Source organism: Schistocerca gregaria, chromosome 8 (genome assembly GCF_023897955.1).
Source record: "Schistocerca gregaria isolate iqSchGreg1 chromosome 8, iqSchGreg1.2, whole genome shotgun sequence".
Lineage (NCBI taxonomy): Eukaryota > Metazoa > Arthropoda > Insecta > Orthoptera > Acrididae > Schistocerca > Schistocerca gregaria.
In genome coordinates, this window is record NC_064927.1 from 473233342 (window position 1) to 473258666 (window position 25325).

The 25325-nt window shown below is 39.9% G+C and overlaps 1 protein-coding gene across 1 annotated transcript in view; it reads right to left on the bottom strand.

The window, feature by feature from the left end:
- Positions 1 to 5956: 5956 nt before the first annotated feature.
- The window catches only part of LOC126284783 (uncharacterized), a 466230-nt gene continuing 446861 nt past the window's right edge, over positions 5957 to 25325 (bottom strand). The window contains exon 4 of the mRNA XM_049983948.1: positions 5957 to 7653. Coding sequence (XP_049839905.1) covers positions 7620 to 7653 — 34 coding nt within the window. The 3' untranslated portion in view covers positions 5957 to 7619. The remainder of the gene's footprint in view (positions 7654 to 25325) is intronic.

Sequence of the window (25325 nt, forward strand, 5' to 3'; positions counted from 1 at the left end):
TGCTTTCTTCTGCCAAGTGAAAATTTTTTTGGCTCCTGGAGAGTTACCCCATAAAAGAATGCCATATTGTAGATGGCAATGAAAGAAGGCATAGTATGACTGAAGCAATAAATCTTATGTAACACATGTGTGTAGTTTGGCTAGTAGGTAGATAACTCGTGATAGCTTTTGACATACATAATCTCTATGTGTGTCCCAAGTTAATTTTGAGTCAACGTGTATTCCTAGTAGTTTAACAGGTGATAACTCCGTGTTACTGTTTGATAAACTGAAGATTATCTTGACAGTCTTTTCATGGTTCATAGATAAGTCATTACCTTTAAACCAGATATTAGACATTTTGAGACACTCTTCACTTTCCTCCTCCAATTTGTTTATATCCTTTCCAGAATTAGCTAATGTTGTGTCATCAGCATAGAGGATAGATTTACAGGGTAAGTTATTCGGAAAGTCATTTACAAACAATATAAATAGTGGAGGGCCAAGCACTGAGCCCTGCGGAACACCTCATTTTATACTTAAAGTCTATGACTGTTGGTCATTATGAATTACAATTTGTTTTCTATTGCTGAGGTGTGATTCAATTAGTGAGAGTTCCAAGTGTTTGATTCCATAGCAACACAGTTTATCTAATAATAATTTGTGGTTAACTGAGTCGAAAGCCTTCCTCAAGTCAATTAGAATGGCTTCAGCAGATAATTCTGACTCAAATGCGCTTAGTACAAAAGAGAGAAGGTTTTCAACTGCTTTGACTGTTGATAAGTTTGACCTAAATCCATACTGAGAATCATTTAATATATTATTGTCTGATAGGTGTATGCATATTTGCTGCAGTATGCAATGTTCTATTATTTTTGAGAGAATAGGCACAAGTGAAATTGGTATATAATTATTGAAACAGGACTTGTCACCTTTTTTGTATAATGGTATGACAACTGTTTTTTTGAGACATTCTGGAAAGTGTCCACTCGAGAGCATCCAGTTTATCAGTAGGCAAAGAGGATATGATATGAGATCTACAACTTTTTTAATTACATAGTTTGACAGGCCATACACATCTTCAGATCTAGAGTATCCTAATTTAGAGGTTGCTTTAATTATATCAGTTACTTGTACTTCTCTCTATTTACAAGCTGACACTATGTTTTGTTGAAAATTTCTGCCAGATATGGGGTGAGAAATAGGTGTATGTGTTGAATTGGAATTCTGGTTGCTGTGGGTTGGAAGGCTAAGATTGGCAGAGTTGACAAAAAAGTGATTGAAATCATCAGCAGTGATGGTAGCGGCAGTTGTGTTGTCTTTGTAGTTTATATCCATACCTAGCTCTGCTTTTATTACTTTCTATGCAGCCTTGCATTTATTGTGTGATTTTTTAATGAAATCACCATATTTGATTCCCTTCTGGTACTATAGTTGTGTACATTTTTGTTCTGTAGCAGTTACCCTATTTTCAGGGGGTAGTCCCTAGTGAACAAGATAGTTTCATAAATGAATAAACTTGGAACATTTAGAACACCAAGCTCAGTAAAATGGGATTTACAGGACTCCATCTTTTTAAGGCCACAAATAATTCTTAAAGTTCTTTTTTGCACTCTAAAAGCCTTTAAACTGTGAGTAGAGAATCCCCAGAAAAAGATCCCATATCTGATTAGTGAGTGGAACTGTGCATAGTATGCCTGCAGTACGGTTGTTTTGCTTGTTGTAGCCTTTAAAATTCCTAGGACATAGCAAACAGACGATAGTTTTCCACACAAGTTATTTATATGTGTGTCCCCCTTTAAGTCTTGCTGAACCCAAAGGCCCAAGAATTTTTCTAGGGGATCATTTATTAATTGGGCTTGAATAGACATTTGATTAGTTGGAGGAATTAAATGAAAATTGACACACACAGTTTTTTCAGTATTTAGAATGAGTTTGTTTTTTGTGAACCACTCAGAAAGTCTTTTCATAGAACTTTCTGCTGTGGACCGCAGAGTTTCTGGAGTGGATCCAGTGAGTAATATGCTGGTGTCATCGGCAAACAGGGTAGTTTTTGTGGGACTTATGGCGAGTGTTATACTTATAACACAGAAAACACCATTTACTTTCACTATGTAATATATTTATTGGCACAAGATAAATCAAAACACAAAGAAATAGTTTTCGACAATCATGGTAACAGTCATGACGAATGTCTCACACCAACTAGTCAACAACCAAAGTGAGTAAAACTAAGTACAAAAAAGTAAAGATATTAATATTTTCTGGCAGTTCTGCCACAGTGCGATCGAGGTTGCGGAAAACGTAACTTGGTGATATGCTGTCGAACTTGTCATACCAACTCGGGAAGTTGATCCTTGGGAAGTAGAGGAGGATCATCAAGTAAATCCACCGGAAGTGCGGGATTTTCTCCATATACCATCTCAGCAACTGACGATTTAAGGTCTTCTTTGAATACCGTCCTCAAACCCAAAAGGGACCCAGGGGAGTGCCTCAGTCCAAGAGGAAGAATGACACATGAGAGCGACATTCAGGGTATGGTGCCATCGTTCTATTAGGCCATTAGATTGTGGGTGATAGGCTGTAGTTCTGAATTTGTTGATACCACACAGTTGACAGAGGCGATTAAACAGATTAGATTCAAACTGCCTCCCCTGGTCTGTGGAAAGTGAAGTAGGGCAACCAAAACGAGAAAGCCAATGGTGGACAAAAGCGTTAGCTATAGTGTCGGCCGTAATGTCCGAGATGGGAATAGCCTCGGCCCAACGTGTGGTATGATCTATCATGATCAGTAAGTAATGGAAGTTGTTAGATATCGGTAATGGACCGACGATGTCCAAATGGACATAACGGAATCTACCTGATGGCACAGTAAATTTGCCTAATGGGGACTTAGTATGTTTGTGTATTTTGACTCTCTGGCAAGGTATGCATGCTCTCGCCCACCAATTACAATCTATTTTTACATTAGGCCAAATGTATCTCTCTGTGATGAGGCATGTAGTCGCGTGAATGCTCGGGTGAGCGAGATTGTGGATTGTGTCGAAAATGTCTTTCCTAAGAGCTTTAGGGACTATAGGATGAGGATGACCTGTTTTAATGTCACAATACAAAGAGCAATCATCATTAGGGAAGGGAAGTTGAGCAGTTTGTAAGGAAGTATCAGAGTCAGAGAGACGGTGCTGTATCTCTGGGTCGGATAGCTGGAGCCCGTGTAAGCGGTGAGGATCAATAGCTGTCTTCAGGGAGGACAGGCGTGACAGGTAGTCTGCTGCAACATTGTCATTATCCCTGATATATTGAAAGTCTGAAACATATTGTAATACCAAATCCATATGGCAAAACCTTCTGGGTAGCACATCTAATGTTGGTTTGGAGAGAGCCTCGACAAGGGGCTTGTGGTCTGTGTAAACTGTCACAAGTCGGGCTGCAATATCTGTACGAAAGTACTTTATCGCTTCATAAATGGCCTAAAGTTCACAATCAAGTGCGGACCAGTTTCTTTGCGTTTCAGTGAGCTTTTTTTGAAAATGAACTCAGGGGTGTAGTACCTGTTTGTAGGGCCTGTTGCGAAACTGCGCCAATGGCATTATCTATAGTGTCTGTGGTTATTGCCAGGGAGGCATCAGGGTGAGGGTGAGACAGGGTAATAGCATTCACCAAGGCGTACTTAAGTGAGTCAAAAGCTCGCTGCGTGGTCTGATCCCATTCTATGTGTCTGTCACCTGTGGTATTCTTTCCCTTTAAGGCCTCAGTGAGAGGGGCTTGAAGAGATGCCGCATGTGGTATGTGGAGTCTAAAAAAAATTACCATTCTGAGGCATCTGTGTAACTCTTTAACAGTTTGAGGGAGGGGAAGGTCAAGTATTTGTTGTACTCTACCTGAGGTGGGACGAATGCCCTCATTATTGACCAAATGTCCCAGGAAAATAACCTCTGGTTTCTCCAGTTGGGATTTGTCATGGTTAATGTCAACTCCGTGTCGTGCCAATCTATCAAAAACCTGCTGGAGGTGTTGTTTGTGTTCCTCGGCAGTGGTGGAGAAAATAATAATGTCGTCTAGGTAGGCATAGCAAAAATTAAGGCCACGTAGAATGGTGTCAATGAATCTTTGCCAGGTCTGGGCGGCATTCTTCAATCCATAAGGCATAAACAAATATTCATTTAATCCAAATGGGGTGATGATAGCGGTTTTGGGGATATCGTCTGGGTGCATGGGAATCTGATGGTATGCCTTTTTGCAGTTTAAAGCAGAGAGAAAATTGGCACCAAACATGGATTGTGAAAAATCGTGGAGGTGTGGGACAGGGCAGTTATCAAGTATTGTTCTGGCATTCAAATGCGTATAGTCTCCACAGACTCGAAAGGAATTGTCCTTTTTGGGAACGACATGTATTGGGGAAGACCACGCACTGTCCACAGGGGCGAACTATACCCAAGCGTAAAAGTTCATTAATACATTCTTCGGCAGCGGTAAGTTTTTTTGCTTTGAGGCGTCGGGGGCGAGAACGGACAGGCAGTCCCTCAGTTGTATTAAGCCGGTGACAGACGCCCATAGTAATGGCCTTGATTTTGTGAATAGATGTGGCTAAAATACGTGGAGGGACGCAGGAAGGAGTGACGTTATCATCGGTGCACGGTAAGTATGAAAGGGAACTAACCTGAAATACGTTTTCGTTGAACGGTAGTTCAGTGAAAGCTGCAGTGTTGTCCGCGGAGCTGCGCTGTGCGACAGCCAGCGTGGTTCCATTGACTATGGTGTTATGGTGTTACTCCTTGAAGGAATCGTAGCGCGCGCATGTGCGGCGTCGCCTGTAACAGCTGTCGCCTGTGTTTTTATTAAAGGCGTATGGTGAAGCGCAGGGTCGTTGGTTGCTGGGCGGGTTGCCGTCTTTGCTGTCCAGGTCGTGGCAGGCGCTGCTGTGGCTGCGTATAAACAGGAGTGCGGTATGCAGGTCCCGTGTAGTTTCGTGTGTGTGTTATTACTTTTAATCTTGATCTCCTCTCTAAACTCGCGCAATTCATCAGTCAGGACATCACAACATTGAAGTAGCTTTGCATTGTCTTCAGACAGTTGGTCGATTTCAAGGCGTTGCGTAACTAAGTTCACAACGGCAGCTTTGACCTCCTCAGATAGAATAGAAACTGTCTCTTTGTCTTGTTGACAGGACGTATTCGAGCTGCATTCTGTTGACATGTGTATGGCCCTTTACACTGCTGACAACTTTATACAACAGTGTGATATCTTCAAAGTGTATTGTAGATGTTTATTGTGTTCAGACGCATGTATTTTTTGCCCTTACATAGTATGTAAAACTAAAATGGTGTGAATTTTAAAACAGGTATTAGATTTAAAACAGTTGCTAATCAAACCATCAGACTTACGAGTCTAAATACATTATATAGCCTGTAACCAATGTATGCTGTGTTATTATGTTTGATGATAGTGTCTCCTTATTTATCAGGAATTCCTTTTCTTGACATATTTGTGTATTCGTATATCATTGTCACATGCAGAGATATGTTCATTAGTTCTGCTTTTGTGTTAGTCTTGTTTTGATATGCCACCATGACACAAAAATTGTGCTGGATGTAGGTAGAGTATGCAGTTATAAGTCATTGTGTATTATTCCTTTGTATATACTATTAAAATACTGTAATCCTGAATACTGACTTCTTTTTGCTGAAATTGTCTTATTTTCAGATGTTAATAAAGGAATTTTGCCTTTTGATTGGCATGATAAATAGTGCGTGTGTGTGTGGGAGTGGGGGGGGGGGGGGGGGATTCTGATGGTGGGGATAAGATGTTCATTGCTTTTATACAATATTAAATCAAACATTTGCTTCCATATGAAATTTTCTCCTTTTCGTGTACCATATTGTATATTGTATACTTCTTTAGAAAGTGTTTTGTTTATATCATTCTACAAAATTATCAGAGAATAAACAAATATTATTATTATTACAAGCTTGTACATATTTAAAATTCCTGTGAAATAATTTATTTTATTCAGCTTTTTGGAAATGTTTGCACTTTATATTGAATTAACACTTGCAGAAAAACTTATAACACATGTTCGGCTGTATATTAAAGAAATAATAAACGAGGTGGGGTAAAGATCTTTATTCCAAAATGAAACTAACCCACAGAAATCATGACATGTACGTATATTTTATTGACATTTAGCTTATAATACAATGTAAATTGACATTTTATTAGAATAAATTGGTGCATCTATACATTTCTGGCAAAGGTGGAAATATATCAGGTAGAACCTAGCTCTGAGATTTAAATGTGAAATATGAATTTATTATTTTTAATGTCAATTAGTATATTGGGTAAGGAGGACTAAATAAAACATGTGATTTTATGTTTTTGCCTTTTCTTTAATAACTAACACAGACACACATGATCAAAGTAATTGACAAATCTGACAAGAAAAGCTATAAACCATTGTAGCAAGAACTGAGGACTCATAGCAGCTGTAAATACTTGCACTTGCACAGTGAAAATTAACATCACTTCAGTGAAGATAACACAATGTTATGAATTATCCATCATTGTCAACTAGATCTGTAATTTTCTATGATGTGTGATAAAGATCTTTTAAAATACTATTTTTTGTAAGTTCATTGTGAAACATTCTTTTTTTAAATGTATTTTTGTAAATGATCTTCATATTTTGTTTATTTTAAAGTTATTTGTGACTGCCTATGAATAGTGCAATTTGTAAATATTTTTGTGTTTTAGAGAATAAAACAGACCGTTTGCTGGATTGAGGCAATTGAGCTTTCCCACCCACTGAAAAATAGCTTCCGGGTGAAACTCGGCAGTCTAAGTAATTTATTTATGTTTGTGGGTTGGATTGTATTTGCATAAAAATGTTTGTTGGTATTTTTGTAAGGAAAATGGACTTAAAAATGTTGTCTTATACAATAAAATCATTTACTGAAATTATAATGGTTAGGAAACTGATTAGATGCAAGATACAATGACTAAACAAAATATTTTGAGGAGAGAGGACACAGAGGAAGTACTGAGAAGTGGGCAAGGATATTAGAGTGGTGATTAACACTGTTCAACTGTAAAACTTCTTTTCTTCGTCATAATGTGCACTTGCCCAGACTTAATTTTTGAGTTTCAGTCAAGTCTGGGTGGAGTAGCACATGCTGCAGTGGAGCAGTAGTCACTTAATGTGCTTGCCCAACACTTCGTCTCTGTAGTGAGCATTTTTTTAACTTTCATTTGGGATTTTCCTTAATGGTATAAGATAAGAAATATGACTACATACTGACAGTGCCACACATGACACATACATTTTTTCACCCATAACATTCATGCAATAATATCACAAATACACTTAGAATCAAAACTTGGTTACTTACTAAAATTTTGTTCTGAACAGGAAATGGAACTGAGCTGCTCTCCTTTAAGCACTACCAACTGAGTCGTCCAAATTAAAAGCTTTAATCTGTCAGTACCTCTTTCCTACTTTCCAAGTTCATTCTGGACATACAGAATGAATTATAGGCAGCGCATGAAAGTTTCATACTGATAGTGAATTACTTATTCTTATCAGATAATGAAAACAAGTAATTAGAAGATGCAGTGAAGTGTTGATCCTCTGCTGACTTTATTGTTTATTCTTCTTCTGGTCGGAAAAGGTACTGGTCCCTGAAAATAGATAAATTAAATAGTACTGTAACATCTAAAATATCTCTGTGGTATCAGTAGACAGTTAGTGTTTAAAAAGATGTTGCATGTTTACTGACATAATTTTGGCAAGAGTCTTCTTAGGAACAGGATGAAAGCACGTTTTGCTGTTCTCTGTGGGATCATAGATATTTGTTCAGTGATAATGACAAAGATGTTACCATTCCTTGGTGTTTAAAGAGTAGTTCCTGTTGTATTTTTCAGAAACTGTAAAAACATGTCTAGTATCATCTTTTCAAAAGTCCTCAATAACTGAATGACTTCTTTCTTAGTCTGTTACTTTCGCTTCCCATTAACTTCTGCCAGGGAAACTCACTTTCTTGAACATATAACATTTGTTATTGTCAGATACTTCATGTTCCCTTTCAATTTTTAACCAAGATGAATTTAAAAATTTGCTAAATTTATGCGAAATTGCATGAAATTTTTTATCAGCAGTACTGTTGACGAGTGTCACACACTTATTGGTTTTGTCCAATCTTTGAAAGAGATGCAATGTATAATTGTTTATTGGCAGCTACCTTACTTGCATATCTTGTAAAAATTGGTAAGAAGAGGAATTCTGCATTGATGAAATATTTTTAATTCAAAACAAAGAGCACTGTGCAAATACGAAGAGAGTCAGTTTCATAGGTGTTTCACAGTGACATTTTTTACAGTTTTGGTCAAGCAAGCACTATTGTTGCAAAAGGTTCTAGCTGCTCTATGTTGTTGTTGTTGTTGTTATTGTTGTGGTCTTCAGTCCTGAGACTGGTTTGACGCAGCTTTCCATGCTACTCTATCCTGTGCAAGCTTCTTCATCTCCTAGTACCTACTGCAACCTACATCCTTCTGAATCTGCCTAGTGTATTCATCTCTTGGTATCCCTCTACGATTTTTACCCTCCACGCTGCCCTCCTATGCTAAATTGGTGATCCCTTGATGCCTCAGAACATGTCCTACCAACCGATCCCTTCTTCTGGTCAAGTTGTGCCACAAACTTCTCTTCTCCCCAATCCTATTCAATACCTCCTCATTAGTTACTTGATCTACCCATCTAATCTTCAGCATTCTTCTGTAGCACCATATTTCGAAAGCTTCTATTCTCTTCTTGTCCAAACTATTTATCCTCCATGTTTCACTTCCATACATGGCTACACTCCATACAAATACTTTCAGAAATGACTTCCTGACACTTAAATCAATACTCGATGTTAACAAATTTCTCTTCTTCAGAAACGCTTTCCTTGCCATTGCCAGTCTGCATTTTATATCCTCTCTACTTCGATCATCATCAGTTATTTTGCTCCCCAAATAGCAAAACACCTTTACTACTTTAAGTGTCTCATTTCCTAATCTAATTCCATCAGCATCACCCGACTTAATTCGACTACATTCCATTATCCTCGTTTTGCTTTTGTTGATGTTCATCTTATATCCTCCTTTCAAGACACTGTCCATTCCATTCAACTGCTCTTCCAAGTCCTTTTGCTGTCTCTGACAGAATTACAATGTCATCGGCGAACCTTAAAGTTTTTATTTCTTCTCCATGGATTTTAATACCTACTCCGAATTTGTCTTTGTTTCCTTTACTGCTTGCTCAATATACAGATTGAATAACATCGGGGAGAGGCTACAACCCTGTCTTACTCCCTTCCCAACCACTGCTTCCCTTTCATGTCCCTTGACTTATAACTGCCATCTGGTTTCTGTACAAATTGTAAATAGCTTTTCGCTGCCTTTATTTTATCCCTGCCACCTTTAGAATTTGAAAGAGAGTATTCCAGTCAACATTGTCAAAAGATTTGTCTAAGTCTACAAATTCTAGAAACATAGGTTTGCCTTTCCTTAATGTTTCTTCTAAGATAAGTCGTAAGGTCAGTATTGCCTCACGTGTTCCAACATTTCTATGGAATCCAAACTGATTTTCCCCGAGGTCGGCCTCTACCAGTTTATTCCATTCGTCTGTAAATAATTTGTGTTAGTATTTTGCAGCTGTGGCTTATTAAACTGATTATTCGGTAATTTTCACATCACATTAAGAGTCCTGATATTGTTGAACTGGTGGATATCTCCTGTGAATAGGTACATATAACTGAGAATGAGGATCTGCATATGAAAAATATGAGTTTGTGATGGGCACTGTGTTTTGTTATTAGCAGAGCATGTTTGGAAAAGTTGTATTATATTATTACATACTAGACACAAAACCACAGTCAGAGTCAAAGACTGGTTAAGCAGAAAGTGCTCCAAAGAAGTAAACTGATAACCTTTTAGATAGTGAGAAAAGTGATGAAGATACCATTGTGAGATTTACCTTATACCAACATGGTTGACAGTTTTGATAAGAATAAATCTGTGACTGGTTGCACAGTAGTACATGACCATTTATGTATTTAGTTGAAGCAGAAGTGAATGATGAAAGCAGTGAGCAAAAAAATAGTTCACATCTATTCATATATCAACCTTTAAGATGACAAACTGGGCTTCAAAACAGTTTTATTGGAACAAAGACTTTACCTGTGCTGTAAATGTGTATTATGAAGGGTTAAAACAAATTTTATCTCAAGAAATGATAAATTTTAAATCTTGCTGAATCAGTGATCAAGCACAGTGGAAATTATGGTGAAAACTAAATTTTTCTATTCACAGAAACTCCTTTTTGCTTTTTAGCATCCATATCATTGCTCTAGGTGTATGCATTTGTCTGCCTGTGTGACTGTGCATGTGCTGAAGCTGGATAGTGTAATATCTCAAAAATTGGTATGGGCATGTATTTAAGCTACACAGAGTGTGATGACTCGAAAGTTGGTGATATCTCTGTGCTGTTTATGTTTGTGTCACATGTGCCAATCAACTACAGGAAATCCCCCAGGGGGGTCAACACTCTTTGGCGGGTTTTTTCTTGGTTACCAGAGGATACCAGCCTTTGCAGCATCTTTTCCCTTCCATGCTGCATGTATATCCTCTTGGTATTCTTTTTCCCCTCCCTTGGGGAATATGTCTGAGGTGTTATTGGGAATGTTCCACATTGTCTGTCACTGACGTAAGAACAGTCACACCACTGTTTTTTGCTCCCTTTTCCTTTCTTTGTTTCCCTTCTCTTGTTCCTCTGCTTTGGTGTTTGAAGTTCCTCTCATTCTTCTTCCTCCCTGTGTGCTCCTGAAGGCTGACTCCTGTGTCTGACCATAACTGGTGACTGGGTAATGCGTAATACCCAGCCCCGGGTTGACAGATAGGGTTTGCATGTACCTCCCTGGTACAAGTCAGGCCCAGGGAGAGGCGCTTGCCTGAGCTGAAACCCTCCTAAATTGCTGAGTGGTTCCTCTGTCGGGTGTTCGTGAGGTGTGGCTTGAGGTGTGAACAATCAACTAAGGCAGGTGCGCACCCTTGTGAAGGGAGTCCCCAGTTGGTAGGAGCACCATTGGAGACACAGGCAATCATGGGGGATTTTTCACAATGAGCCAATAATCTTCACAATCAATGTCTACGAAACATAAATGTAATGAGGCTTCCCACTGCACCATGGTTCCTTCTAGTCTCACGTATTAGGGGGGGTGGGGGAATAATGAAATGACCATATGGCATTGTTGGCTGGGAGCCCCCATTCAGGGGAGATCAGCTGCCATATTGCATGTCCTTTATAGCTTACGCCACATTGGCGACTTGCAAGTCAATGATGACCAAGGTTACACAACACCCACTCCCCTGCCAGGAATCGAACCCAGGCCTCCTGCGTCCTAAGTGGTAACACTACGGAGGCATATGCACATACTGAAGATAGTCAGTCCTTCGCCATGGTAAATCCATTTATTATTCAGAAAGGTGTTGATGCAATTGCTGACCCTGTGAGATCCTGCTTTTGTTTACGGAACGGCACTTTGCTTTTGGGGACTATTTCTGATTCTCATGGACAACAACTGCTTGCTGCCTCTCTTCTCCACGGCTACCCTGTTCGTGTCAAGGCCCATAGACCTTTGAATTATTCCCATGGTGTTATTTACACTAGGCTGTTCAGTGGTCCAACCAAGGCTGAAGTTCAATCTTACCTCTCTGCTCGGAATGTCATTGCCATCCATCAGGTGATGAAAAAGGTAGATTCCTCCTTAGTGCCCACCCACACTCTTTTTCTCACCTTTGATAGAAAGGTGCTTCTGTCCAAGATCAAAGCAGGCTATGAAATTATCACAGTCCGACCACAAATTCTGAACCCAATGCACAGTATCATCATATCAACCACACTAGAATGTCTTGTCAACACCCTGCTAAATGGGTAACATGTGGTAGGGATGTGCATGAGGGTGATTGTCTGCCTCCTCCTCCCAGCTGTATCAACTGCAATGGCGGCCATGCTGCTGCCTCTCGGGATTTTCCCATGTATCTTGACGAGCGGGCTGTCCAAGAGATCCAGGTAAAGGAAAAAGTGCCTTACCCAGTAGCTCACAAGTTATTGGCTAGTCGCAAACCCTGAGTTTTCCCATTTGGCACTTACAGTTCTGTTCTTGTCCCCCCTAGCTCCATGAAGGACGTGGCCACATAGACCTGTGACCTCAAATTCAGCTCAGGTTGTGAAATCGCCCAGTGTCAAGGTATCATCGCCACCCCCTCACCCAGGTGTGCAACAAGCCATCAAACTCTCGTATCAAGAGGCAAAGCCATCAGCTACACAACCAGTAGGCCGGCAAGGACAGAAGGAATACTCAAGCGACATCCCTCCAGCCAAACAACACCCAAACCTTTCTCAAACCAGAAAGGATAGAAGTAGTCCACCAAAGGCAAACGGTCTTCTCCTTCGGCGAGTTGAAGATCCTCTTTGACAGTGTTGTCACGTGATACCTTAGGCCGGCCGGCCTCTGTGTCGCCAGTGCACACCGCCAACTGTTTTTCATCATTGGATTCCACAGACTCACAGCACAAGTAGGCCGATGCTTCTGTGGACCCCATGGAGCAGGATCCTCCGCCTTCTGTGCCCTGTACTAGCGACTCTTCACAGGCTGTCACTCGGCAGCCACCGAGATGACACCTCTACATCTCTTCCTAATTGTGACTCTCCTCCAATGGAACATTCTCTGCCTTTGGTCCTACAAAGAGGATTTATGGCTGCTTTTAGCATCGCAGAATCCCCTTGTACTCTGCCTTCATGAAACGAAATTTTGACTTCACGACTGCTTTGAGTTTTCACATTTCTTCCCAGTTCATTTTGACCTTCCCCCTGAGGTCGGCATTCCATCACAGGGGGGTGCCATACTGCTGATACGGAATGACATTCATAGTCACCCCATCTCCCTGACTACCCACCTTCAAACTGTTGCAGTTCGCCTTTTCCTTCTCCACCTGACTTTTTCCCTCTGTACTATTTATGTCCCTCCATCATTCGATGTCACCAGGGCAGACTTCCTTCAGCTTCTTGGGTAGCTAATTCCCCCATTTCTGCTACTCACTGACTTTAATGTGCATAATCCCCTTTGGTTTCTCCCAGAACATGTCGGAGAGGTGCCCTCTTGGCTGATCTTCTTAATCAACTCAACCTCTTCTGCCTTAACACCGGAGCACCCACTTTCCTTTCCAGTTCCTCACACACCTGTTCCCATTTGGACCTAGCCTCCTGCACTGCCCACTTTGCCCATTGTCTTGAGTGGTCCGTTCTTTCTGACGCTTACTCGTGTGACCGTTTCCCATGTGCTGTCCATTTGCTGACTCCTGCCACACCCGCGTGCACACCCAAATGGCAGCTTACTAAGGATGACTGGTGGCTTTACTCCTCCATAGCGACCTTTGAAGAACAAGATTTCCCCACTCGTGATGGCCAGGTGGAATATCTCACAAACATTATCCTTACTACTGCAGAACATTCCTTTTTTCACACTTCCTCTATACCACATTGTGTCCCCGTCCCTTGGTGGACTGAGGCATGCTGCAATGCAATTCATGCTCATAGACATGCTCTCCGCATTTTTAACCGTCATCCTATGATGGCAAACTGTATTAATTGTAAACAGATGCATGCAAAGTATCTTTGTGTTCTTCGAAACAGCAAAACAGTTAGCTGGATTTCATTCACTAGTTCTTTTAACAGTTCCACGCCTTTCTCTGTCATATGGGCCAACTTCCAATGGCTCTCTGGGACTAAGATCCATTCACCAATTTCCGGCCTGACAGTAGCAAACAGTGTTATTGTGGACCCTATTGCTATCTCCAACACCTTGAGCTGCCATTTTGGGGAAGTTTCGAGCTATCACCCTGCCTCCCTCCATCAGAAATGAGCAGAGGAGGCTCACGCGATATCTTTCTCTTCTCAGAATCGTGAGTGCTACAATGCCTTTACTATGAGGGAGATCGATCATGCTCTCATTTTATCCCGATCCTCTGCCCTAGGACCACTGTCCACATTTAGATGTTGCAGCACCTTTCTCTTGTGGGCAAGCACTTTCTGCTTAACACATACAACCACATCTGGGCAGAGGACACAGTTCCCAGACTTTGGTATGAAGCCACTGTCATACCCATATGTAAGACAGGTAAGGACAAAAATCTTCCTTCTAGCTACTGCCCCATCTCTCTCACCAGCTCCATCTGCAAGGTGATGGAACGTATAATTCATGCCCGGCTGGTATGATGGTTCAAGTCTCGCAATTACTAACAAATGCACAATCTCCGGCTCCCTTTTTGTTGAAGATTTTGCACACCTATTGCACTTCTCCATGGACCTGTCTCACTGAGCAGCGTCTTCAGCGGTGTCGTGATTATCTTTACTCCTGGAGCATTGACAGTGGCTTTCATTTTGCCACTGATAAAACCATCTGTATGAATTTCTGGCAGTGCAAATAGTTTCTCCCACCATCTCTACATCTTGGACCTGTTACCCTTCCATTCATTGAAACTACGAAATTACTTGGCTCATGCTTGATAGGCAGCTCTCTTGGTTATCCCATGTGTCTTACCTTGTAGCTTGCTGTACGTGGTTCCCCAGTGTCCTAAGTGCCCTCAACGCTACTTCCTAGGGTGCTGATTGGGCCACCCTCCTCCGTTTGTGCCGGACCCTTGTCCATTTGAAACTTGACTGTGGGTCTTTTGTTTATACCTTTGCACATCCGTCCCACTTACGCCGTCACAACACTATCCGCCATCTTGTTATTAGTTTGGCCACTGGCGCCTTTTACACTAGCCTGGTTGAGAGTCTGTATGCTGAAGCTGCTGAACTACCACTGCCCTACTGCCATGACTTTCTCCTCAGCAGGTATGCATGCCGTTTGTCTGTCATGCATGGCCACCCATCCTGTGCCTCCTCGTTTGATTATTCCTTTCATCGCCAGTACAGGGCCCGCCCCTCTTCTCTTTTACATCCTGGAGTCTGCTTTTGGCACTTGCTACGGCAACTTAACTTCACCCTACCTGGAACTTTCCTGGGGGTTGTGAACCCTTTACCACCTTGGTGTCACGAACCTTGGCCTTCATTTGCTTCCTAAGGACCCTACTCCAGCTTCACTTTGTCGCCTTCAGTTTCACAACCTTTGTGTGGAACTTCGCGATAATACCTTTGTGTACACTGATGGCTTTCGGACTGATTGTGGGGTCGGATGTGCCTTCGTCATTGGTACCAGTGTCTTTTGATACCGGCTTCGGGCACACTGCTCAGTATTCATGACCGAGACCTTCGCCCTGTATTAGGCCATGGAGTACATCCGGCGACACAGATTTTTCAATTGTGTCCTCTGCTGAGACTCACTCAGCACCCTATGTGCACTGTACACCACCCATCCCTTTGTGCAACGATTCCAGGAAAACTGTCACTTGCTCACTCTTGGTGGAACCACTGTGATATTATGTGGGTTTCTGGTCATGTTGGTCTGCCAGTAAATGAGGCTGCTGATGCTGCTGCCAAGGTTGCAGTCCTCGTACCTCAGCTTGATAGTTCCTGTATTCCCTCTGATGATCTCTATGTTGCCGTCTGTCAGGAGGTGGTGTCCCTTTGGCGTCGCCAATGGTCCTTCCATCATGGGAACAAGCTCCGGCTTATTAAGCCTCTCCCAGAGGCTTGGATGACCTACTCTTGGCCCTCCCACCGGGAAGAGGGCATTTTAACTAGGCTGCATATTGGACACTATCTTTTTAGCCATCATCATTTGATAAGTGGTGCTACCCCACCACTTTGTACACAATGCGCCTAAGTTTTAACTGTCTGTCACTTCCTTACAGAGTGCCCATTTTTTTAACTGTTTATGTTCCTGCTTGGGTTTGGCGTCCAAGTTATCAGCCGTTTTAGCAAATGACATGTGGGCTGTTCACCATGTTTTACTTTTTATCCGCTAAAGCAATGTGGTGAAGGTCATTTAATTTTTAATTTTGTAGCTCCGTTTCTGTATGGTGTCTTTCTTAGCTCTTTCTCCACATCCCTGTTTTTAGCTGTCTTCTCTTATGTCAATTGGGACTGATGTATAGTTGTTTTTTCACTCGTCTCCGTCTTCGAGTACTATAGTTTTGTCTTTGGGTGCATATGACACCAGTTATTTTTGTGCCCTACAGAAAAACAAAACAAACAACAAACTACAGGAAAAACGTAGCCTTTCCTCACAGTTGTTTACTGTTCCATACAGGAATTGAGTTGTTATATGTAATATTAAATGTAGTATAAATGCTCAGTTTCAGTAAGGTAGACTGGGATGAATCAAAACAAGGCTTACACAATCTTGCCATCTGTTTTTGTTCCTGAACTGATTTAGGAGTCTGTACTACTCTGTTTCATAGTTATTGATTTAAATTGTGCTTTTCCCGCCTCCAATTACCTCAATGTCGACAGCCTAAGCCCTAAACTTCCTTCCTTCCTTCCTTCATGATCTTCTGATGAGTATGCATTTGTTGTTTTACCATCTGCCTTTGTTTTCTAGTGTTATTGATTCTTTTCCAAACTTTTGCTGTCCCAGTAGCAGGAAGAATATGATTTTCAGTTGTTGGTATATGCTTTACAATTTCATCATCTATTTTCTTATGGTGTATGAACCTCAACTGAGTCATGAAATGAAGAATTCCACATATCAGTTATGCATCAAAACAACTATTATGAGGTTCTCCATCTAGATAATGTAATAGATGACAAACATTTCTATTGATAATTGATGTAAAGCAATTCGTATACACAGTACAGTATTTTTATTAGAAAAATACTTGATGTATTGTACCCAAGAAATGTATTAATATAGCCGTATTATACACAGGAACAGAAGGAAGTCAGTTATCATAGAACTTTCAGTGAGGCATTTATCATAGATAGCAATGCAGTTTCATTCCGTGTTTGGCAGAGATGTAAAATTGTTGGTTTGAACAGCAATAAGGTTGATTCAGGATCATTGGCTCAGAAACATTAATGTTTAATTAGAATTTTGATACATTTTGCGTACAGGATCCATGGATTTTATATGTCAGTGCATGCTAGGCTTTTTATGAATAAACTCGTATGAAAGAAAATGGCATTCATGTACTGAAATCTCTTGTCAATGTTTCTTAATATTGTATATCTAAAAACAAAGATGATGTGACTTACCAATCAGAAGCGCTGGCAGGTCGATAGACACACAAACAAACAAACATGCACACAAAATTCAAACTTTCGCAACCAATGGTTGCTTCTTCAGGAAAGAGGGAAGGAGAGGGAAAGACAAAAGGATGTGGGTTTTAAGGGAGAGGGTAAGGAGTCATTCCAATCCTGGGAGCGGAAAGACTTACCTTAAGGGGAAAAAAGGGCAGGTATACACTCTCTCTCGCGCGCGCACACACACACACACACACACACACACACACACACACACACACACACACACACTGTCTTATAATTGTTATCATTATATTTACTGACAAACATGGCCGAAACAAGTAACTCTTACTTGACAAAACAAACATTACATCCAGCTTTTGGGGAGGGGGGACTAACTTTGTCACATGAGTACTCCCATATTCCAGTACAAACTAGTGTGTGTTGTTACCTCGTACTGTAAGCATGGAAAGCAATCACAGGAAATATCCTTTTAGGTTGGCACAAATTAATGTTAAGGAAAGGAAAGATCAATTGTGCTGACGCAGAAGGTGATGTTATGTGGAAGGAAAAAGTCAAATTGAGAAAGTCAAAGATAAGTAATTTATGAAAAGATTAACATAATTTATGAAAGGAAGAACACAATACTAACCAAAGTGGGTGTCAAGCATCTTCATCAAAGCAGCAGCAGGAGTATGAGGAGAAAAGGAAAAAGAAGGAGAAGAAAAAACAACAAATTGCACGCAGTAAGTGTTCCAATGATGATGTGGGTAAATGTGTTACAATGCACCAATATTTGTGAATACCTAACAGCTTTTATTGCAGAGAATGGGAATTGTAGGCTAACATGGAAACTCTGAAGAAAATTTTGCTGTGTATGTGATATTGTGCGAACAGCTGGCAGAATAAACAAGTCACCATATGGAAATGAGAGAATATAAATGATAAAATCTTTTTTATGAAAAAATGAAAATAGATTCATTCAAATTATGTAATGAATAAATACTAGCCAAGTGAAGAGTGTTGTCAGACAATAGTGCCGATCAACAGTTAATTTTGTACTTGAAGGTGGTGATAGGTTTTGTTCCAGGTTCACTTTTAATATACGATTCAAAAAGCAAACCAGAACTGTCATTTGGAAATGAATAGAAAAAAATGTACAGTTTTACCTCCTAGAACCATATTTATTTTTGATGATGCTCCATATCACAACAATTAGGAGAATAAACCATCCTTTTTTTAAATTTTTTACAATGTAAAACACAGTCTTGGCTGGCCATTAATCACACACTATAAACCCTACTTAAGGGAAGTGAAACTTTTGACAATTTTCAAGAAGCACCAAGTTTCTCCTGGTTAATTTATTGACAAAATTTGGTGAGAAGACAGATTTTCCTCTCCAACTGCATCCATAACATTCAAGCCAAACCCCTTAGAATTGATTTGGAATATTGCAAAGGGTAAAATCCACAGTTTTAATATGCTATGCACCTCACTCCATTGAGGAGAGAGCCATCACTACAGGTGGGGAAGGTAGTTCTATAGATACTGCCAGCACAGCTGTATTACAAGCTCAAGATAATATAAAAATATATGTACCTCCAGTACTTGTACGTCTTCTAAAGTGCTATTTAATTCAATTGCATGTATAGTAAGCTCTTCCACAGTGCTGGCCTTGTGATGTTGGCTGTGCTTCATACAGTGCTTTTGCTTTGGCATTGTTGTAGGGTGGGGCAGATATGTACACATGCATCTATCTGGTAAGTGAGCAGAGGCCATTTTGTAATGGTAGAAATCCACAAAAGTCCAGGACCGTCTGATTTTTGCCGTGTCCTCACACAAACCTCAAGAGGGATGCGTATGATGCAGTAGTTGTGGGGAGTACCTAGTGAACACTGCAGGGAAGTGGTAAGTGACTTCTGCTGAGGTTTAGCACTATTCACTATTTCTCCAACTCTTCAAGCCCCGACAAGCTAGTCTGTCATGGCTAGCATTGCTGAAGACCCATCTGCCATATGAAACTTCCAGAGACATCAACTCTCTGGCCTGGTTAAAATTATATTTGGAGTAATGATCTCAGCAAACAGCCAATGGGCATACTTAGTTACCTAAATATCTGCTCCCTGCTGCATAAAGTTTGGCTAAATAGATAGAAGCAAGAACGTTAGACACCAACACCTTCTCCTATTTTTATTTAAAAGAAACATAGAACTCTAGAATTTGAAGTCAGGCTAGTTGAGCTGAAAGTGAGGTTGCATAGGATCAAGTGAGGAGACATAAGGATTACCAGAAATGTGGAAAGATAAAGAAAGGCCAAATTGAATTGAAATTGGGATGTGTTTTTTATTATGGAGTAACAAAACGAGGACATTCATGTGCAGGCTTCATTGCAAACAAAAAAATTCAAAACTGTATCACATTTATTCAGGGGAGCTCTCACAGAATAACACGATCCATGCGATACACAAGCAAAAAACGTGTCCTGTGGAAATCATTCAAATGTATGCACCAATGTGCTTAAATTCCAGTGAGGCAAAACAAACACCTCCACAGATATGTACATAAATTGATAAGTGACAGCAAATTCTACTACAAGATGATGATAAGGCATAATGGGAAAGTAAGACAAAATGTAAAGAGCAATTCTTTTATGAGAACCTTGGGGTATGATACGAGGACAGAGTGTTTACAGTAGTAGAATTTGCCAAGACTAACAACTTGATTGCCCTTAACACGTTCTTTAAGAAGAAAACTAATAGAGAATGGGTTTGGCAAGGAGCAAATGCAAATAAAAATGATATTGAATATACTTTATCAAACAGTAAATAAATTGTACAGGATATGACGTTGCTAAACACTCCCACACTGCAAATTATCACAGACTTGAAAGAAGCAGGGTAGCAGTAGATGCAAAGCTAGAAGAAAATGCTTATTGCATAATGTGAGCAATAATATAGATGATTAGAATGTTTAAGAATAGAAATGTTTATCTATTAAATTATTGAACAAAAGGGTAATTATTTAACAAAGATACTTATATAAACACAAGAGCATGTAGAAGCTACGAAAGAAAACAAAGGGAACAAAGCAGCTATAAAAAAGAATGGGACAGTTTGTAACTAACAATAAGTTGGTAGACTGTGTTGAATTAAGCAACACTCTTTTGATATTACTGCAGGTTGTTGTGAGAAGTTACACTGAAAATTTGATGGGATAAACAAAGTATGAAGAAAAAATATTAATTTATATGTAGTAAACTATAAATTTTATCTGTAAACTTGCAGACTGCTTAGTAACAAGAGAAAATTGTACAGCTATTGCAAGATTTCCTTAAACATTCATGTAGTGTAGTTCATGAGATTAATGAGAGAGAGAGAGAGAGAGAGAGAGAGAGAGAGAGAGAGAGAGAGAGAGATATTCATAATAGTGGAATTCCTGAAATAATGTCAGGTGTGATGTATAAAGCCACTAAAGGTGTGAAGAAAGGACGATACCTGGATATGTTAGCATTTCAATGGAAGTGTTTAAAGCTGGAGGAAAAGTAGTACAAGAGAAACTTGCAACTAATCTGTTGTATGTGTGCTGGGAGCTAATCAGCCTCTTCTCCATAATGTATTCTCCATAATGTACAAGATATTCAATAAAATCAGCATCCAATTACATATTAAATACTGTAGAACATACAAAATATTGTGCTTTGAATTTGTAATTATGAAGCCGTTTTATGAAGAAGTGATAGAAGACTCAGGTAACATCAGTAGCACCTACATATAGAAGACATTGGATTTTAATCTAGGAAAGGAACACGCTGACCGTAGGAAGTAATGGTGATGGAGAGAAGTGTGCTTGATAAACACTGTAGGGGGAAACTGAAGCTCAAATGCAGTAACCAGGTTTGTGACGAAGCAAGCTGGGATATTTTAATTCCCCTCTTGTCTTGCCATTTGCCTCCTTAAATTAATTTTTTCACTTTTAACAATTTACCATTAACATATATGAATATAATCAGCATTTTCATAAAAGATAAACGTTGGCCATCTGTTTTAAAGAATTTAACCAGATCTAATTTTGTGTATGTAATTGATTTCCCAATTTTTTTGACTATTCCTAGTTAGTATCTTTCATTATAGGGCGAAATCAGTAATTGTTTCATAACTTAAATTCTATAGTTGACTTATAAACAAATATAAATTATGTATTAATTTTAAATATTTGGCAGACGAAATGCTAGTAATCTTAAAATATCTATCGGAAACATGTCAGCAAAGCCAGCCCTTAATTAATTCCAAAGTAATTAACAGTTTTGTCAAAAGTACTGTTTGTGTAACTATATATGTTAATTTTATCATTTAAACAAATAATTCGCCCTAATCCTTGTAGTAGAAGAAATTGTTAAAAAGACAGAATTTTTCTATGTAGTCACTTAATTTAATGAGTTAAGTTTTAATTGTAATTCCTGTATATTAAACTTCAAACAATGTGTAGTTTCAGCACCTATTATTGTGAGGATATATGAGGGCCAGTTTTTTGGTCGTGAGGCAGTCAGTCCACGACCGAGTTTTAGACGAGGAACCTGTGTTTGTTAGAATGACGACAATGCATTAACTTAACAGTGAAATAAGTGTTACACCAATAGGCTGTGTGATAAAGCAATAACAGTGTCTGTTCCATATATACCTGATTATTCTGAAAGAACTGTGAACTTTGTGGTTAGGGTTTTACCGCTTGTAGATGTTCAGTAGTAAACTATTGTAGCAGTATGTGGAGGTTCGCCTGCAAACTGTTAATGAGGCTTATCGAAAGTTAAACAATAGTGCACTGGCCAAATAACTGTATTATTGGGCGGTTGTGAACAGTGAAATTAAAGAACGGTGAAACACAACTGTACACGTGTCTGCTACATTAATTACAGTAGTCAGTGTCAGAATTACAAACCCCATTTTTCAGCCAGTGTAGCAATACAGGACATCAACACCAAGGACAGTCAATGAAGGGAAAAAAAAGCAGACATAACTGCTACAGGTTCCATTGGATGTGGACTGCATTAGTTACACACAGATGAAACCACTTGAACAGGATAGACTAGCATGGAGATTTGTATCAAACCAGCTTTTGGACTGAAAATCACAACAGTAATAAATAGCGCAATATCTACTTGAAAGTTATGTGTGAAATTGTAAAGCAGAACAATGAACTTGATTTATCACTTTGTTTGAGATTTACAGATTTTGTGAATTATTTTGACTCACTTTAAACAAAATATATGCTAGCAGCCGTTGAAAGTAAGGCATCAGCCTATGTGAGTATACTGAAGAATAATAAGTGAAAACTACCTTCCATTATTCATCATGTCAGCAAGAAATTTAGAAATGAAAGGAATTTGACAAGAATTTTCTATATCACCAAAATATTCTCAGCAGTCGTAAGGAAAGATTTCAGACTTTTCAACTGAAAAACTAAAGAATGAGTATGTATTGCATGTACATATGATCACTGACAACATTTTACCTTTTGCAAATAAATTTCAAAAATGGAAAAACTTAAAAGAATATATTTGAAAGTGGGCCTGAAAATCAGCTATAATAAGGTGGAAATAATGTGTAATCAATATGGCAAATGTAAAGTAGTATAAATTAACAATGAACTCAAAGAATCCTTTGGTGAAAACAGAAAAGTGGATCTGGAAATATGTCGGAGTGTGAGACATAGCAATTTGGGGTTTAACCCATCTGTTATGTTTTCTGCTCCCAAGAATAAAAAATTGTTTTTGCTTTTTCATGCTGAATTTGCTATACAGGTGCACACACAATGTATCTTCTGTACAGGAATGTATGAAGCTGCTATCACACAAATTCACTTTTGCACTTGTTTATATCTATGCTTCTGATTGCAACACTGCAATTAGTTTTACTGAAAGCATTAGAAATTAAAAGATAAAGATAGTTGAAATGAAACCAACATTGTGAGCAAACAAGCAGTAGAGGAGGTAGTGTGCCACTCTTTCAAAAGCAGACAGACACTCCTAACTTCCTGAGAACATATATAGAATTATCTGAAATTAATTAACTTAAGAGAGAATTTTTTTAAAGAGTGCAAGATTCTGAACTTTGGCAATATAATTTCATTGCTGTATTTTTTCTAAATCAGATGACACCTCCAATTAATGAAACAGTCAGTAATAAAGATTTTGACTAATTTAGAATCATAACATTTATTTCAAGATGGATGCCATCTTCATAAATAGGGGATTTCAGAAGCCTCATAATAATACAGTCCAAAAAATGGAAACTCCAGACTGGAATGTTAATAACATAAGGAAAAGGATAGATTGCTACTTACCGTGGCACCTTGGACTGGAATCTATTCTCTAAAGCATTATTCTTCTCCATGTCTGTTCTTTCTGTTCTGTCCTGCATTTGCTCCAGTCCAAGTAGCCGGAGATGACAGTGGTGTGTGTGTGTGTGTGTGTGTGTGTGTGTGTGTGTGTGTGTGTGTGTGTGTGTGTGTTTTCAAGAAGATGTAATAACATACATGACAACAACACTATAAATAAAAATAGTTACTTTAGGCAAAGAATAAAGTTAAAAATAAGAGATCACGGCCCATACGTCAGTGGTCAAATTTGGTTTAACAAATTGCCAAAAGACTTATGTGCCTATGATGGAAATATCTTTAAAACGAAACTCAAATTATTCCTGGCAAAGAAATGTTTGTACTCTCTGTCTGAATTCTAAGTTGAAAACATGTGATCTTATAGTTTGTATTAGAAATTAGAAATATTTTAGTTGTCTATCTACTTCTGTGACACTACATTTCCTTTGTGTGATTGTATTATAGGTTTGCTAATTTATATCAACTATTTGTTTTGTTTGTATTTTACTACCATCTTCATAATTATGTAAACAACACTGGTATTTGCAATAGTCATCATTTTTGTAAAACAATAAACTGGTAGCCAAGGTCACAGGAATTCTTTTTATTCCATGATTACCAGTTTTGGCGAAACTAAAGCCGCCATCGTTGGATCTTAGGACATATACAGGTTATAACATCAAGGCAAACCATGGTGATATTAATAGTTGCCTATAACACGCAGGCCTTACAAAATTGTCATAAGAAGCACATAGGCGTCCAAGAGAGATGACATTATAAATGTTTTTTTAAATATTTATATTAAAATACACTCCTGGAAATGGAAAAAAGAACACATTGACACCGGCGTGTCAGACCCACCATACTTGCTCCGGACACTGCGAGAGGGCTGTACAAGCAATGATCACACGCACGGCACAGCGGACACACCAGGAACCGCGGTGTTGGCCGTCGAATGGCGCTAGCTGTGCAGCATTTGTGCACCGCCGCCGTCAGTGTCAGCCAGTTTGCCGTGGCATACGGAGCTCCATCGCAGTCTTTAACAGTGGTAGCATGCCGCGACAGCGTGGATGTGAACCGTATGTGCAGTTGACGGACTTTGAGCGAGGGCGTATAGTGGGCATGCGGGAGGCCGGGTAGACGTACCGCTGAATTGCTCAACACGTGGCACGTGAGGTCTCCACAGTACATCGATGTTGTCGCCAGTGGTCGGCGGAAGGTGCAGGTGCCCGTCGACCTGGGACCGGACCGCAGCGACGCACGGATGCACGCCAAGACCGTAGGATCCTACGCAGTGCCGTAGGGGACCGCACCGCCACTTCCCAGCAAATTAGGCACACTGTTGCTCTTGGGGTATCGGCGAGGACCATTCGCAACCGTCTCCATGAAGCTGGGCTATGGTCCCGCACACCGTTAGGCCGACTTCCGCTCACGCCCCAACATCGTGCAGCCCGCCTCCAGTGATGTCGCGACAGGCATGAATGGAGGGATGAATGGAGACGTGTCGTCTTCAGCGATGAGAGTCGCTTCTGCCTTGGTGCCAATGATGGTCGTATGCGTGTTTGGCGCCGTGCAGGTGAGTGCCACAATCAGGACCGAGGCACACAGGGCCAACACCCGGCATCATGGTGTGGGGAGCGATCTCCTACACTGGCCGTACACCTCTGGTGATCGTCGAGGGGACACTGAATAGTGCACGGTACATCTAAACCGTCATCGAACCCATCATTCTACCATTCCTAGACCGGCAAGGGAA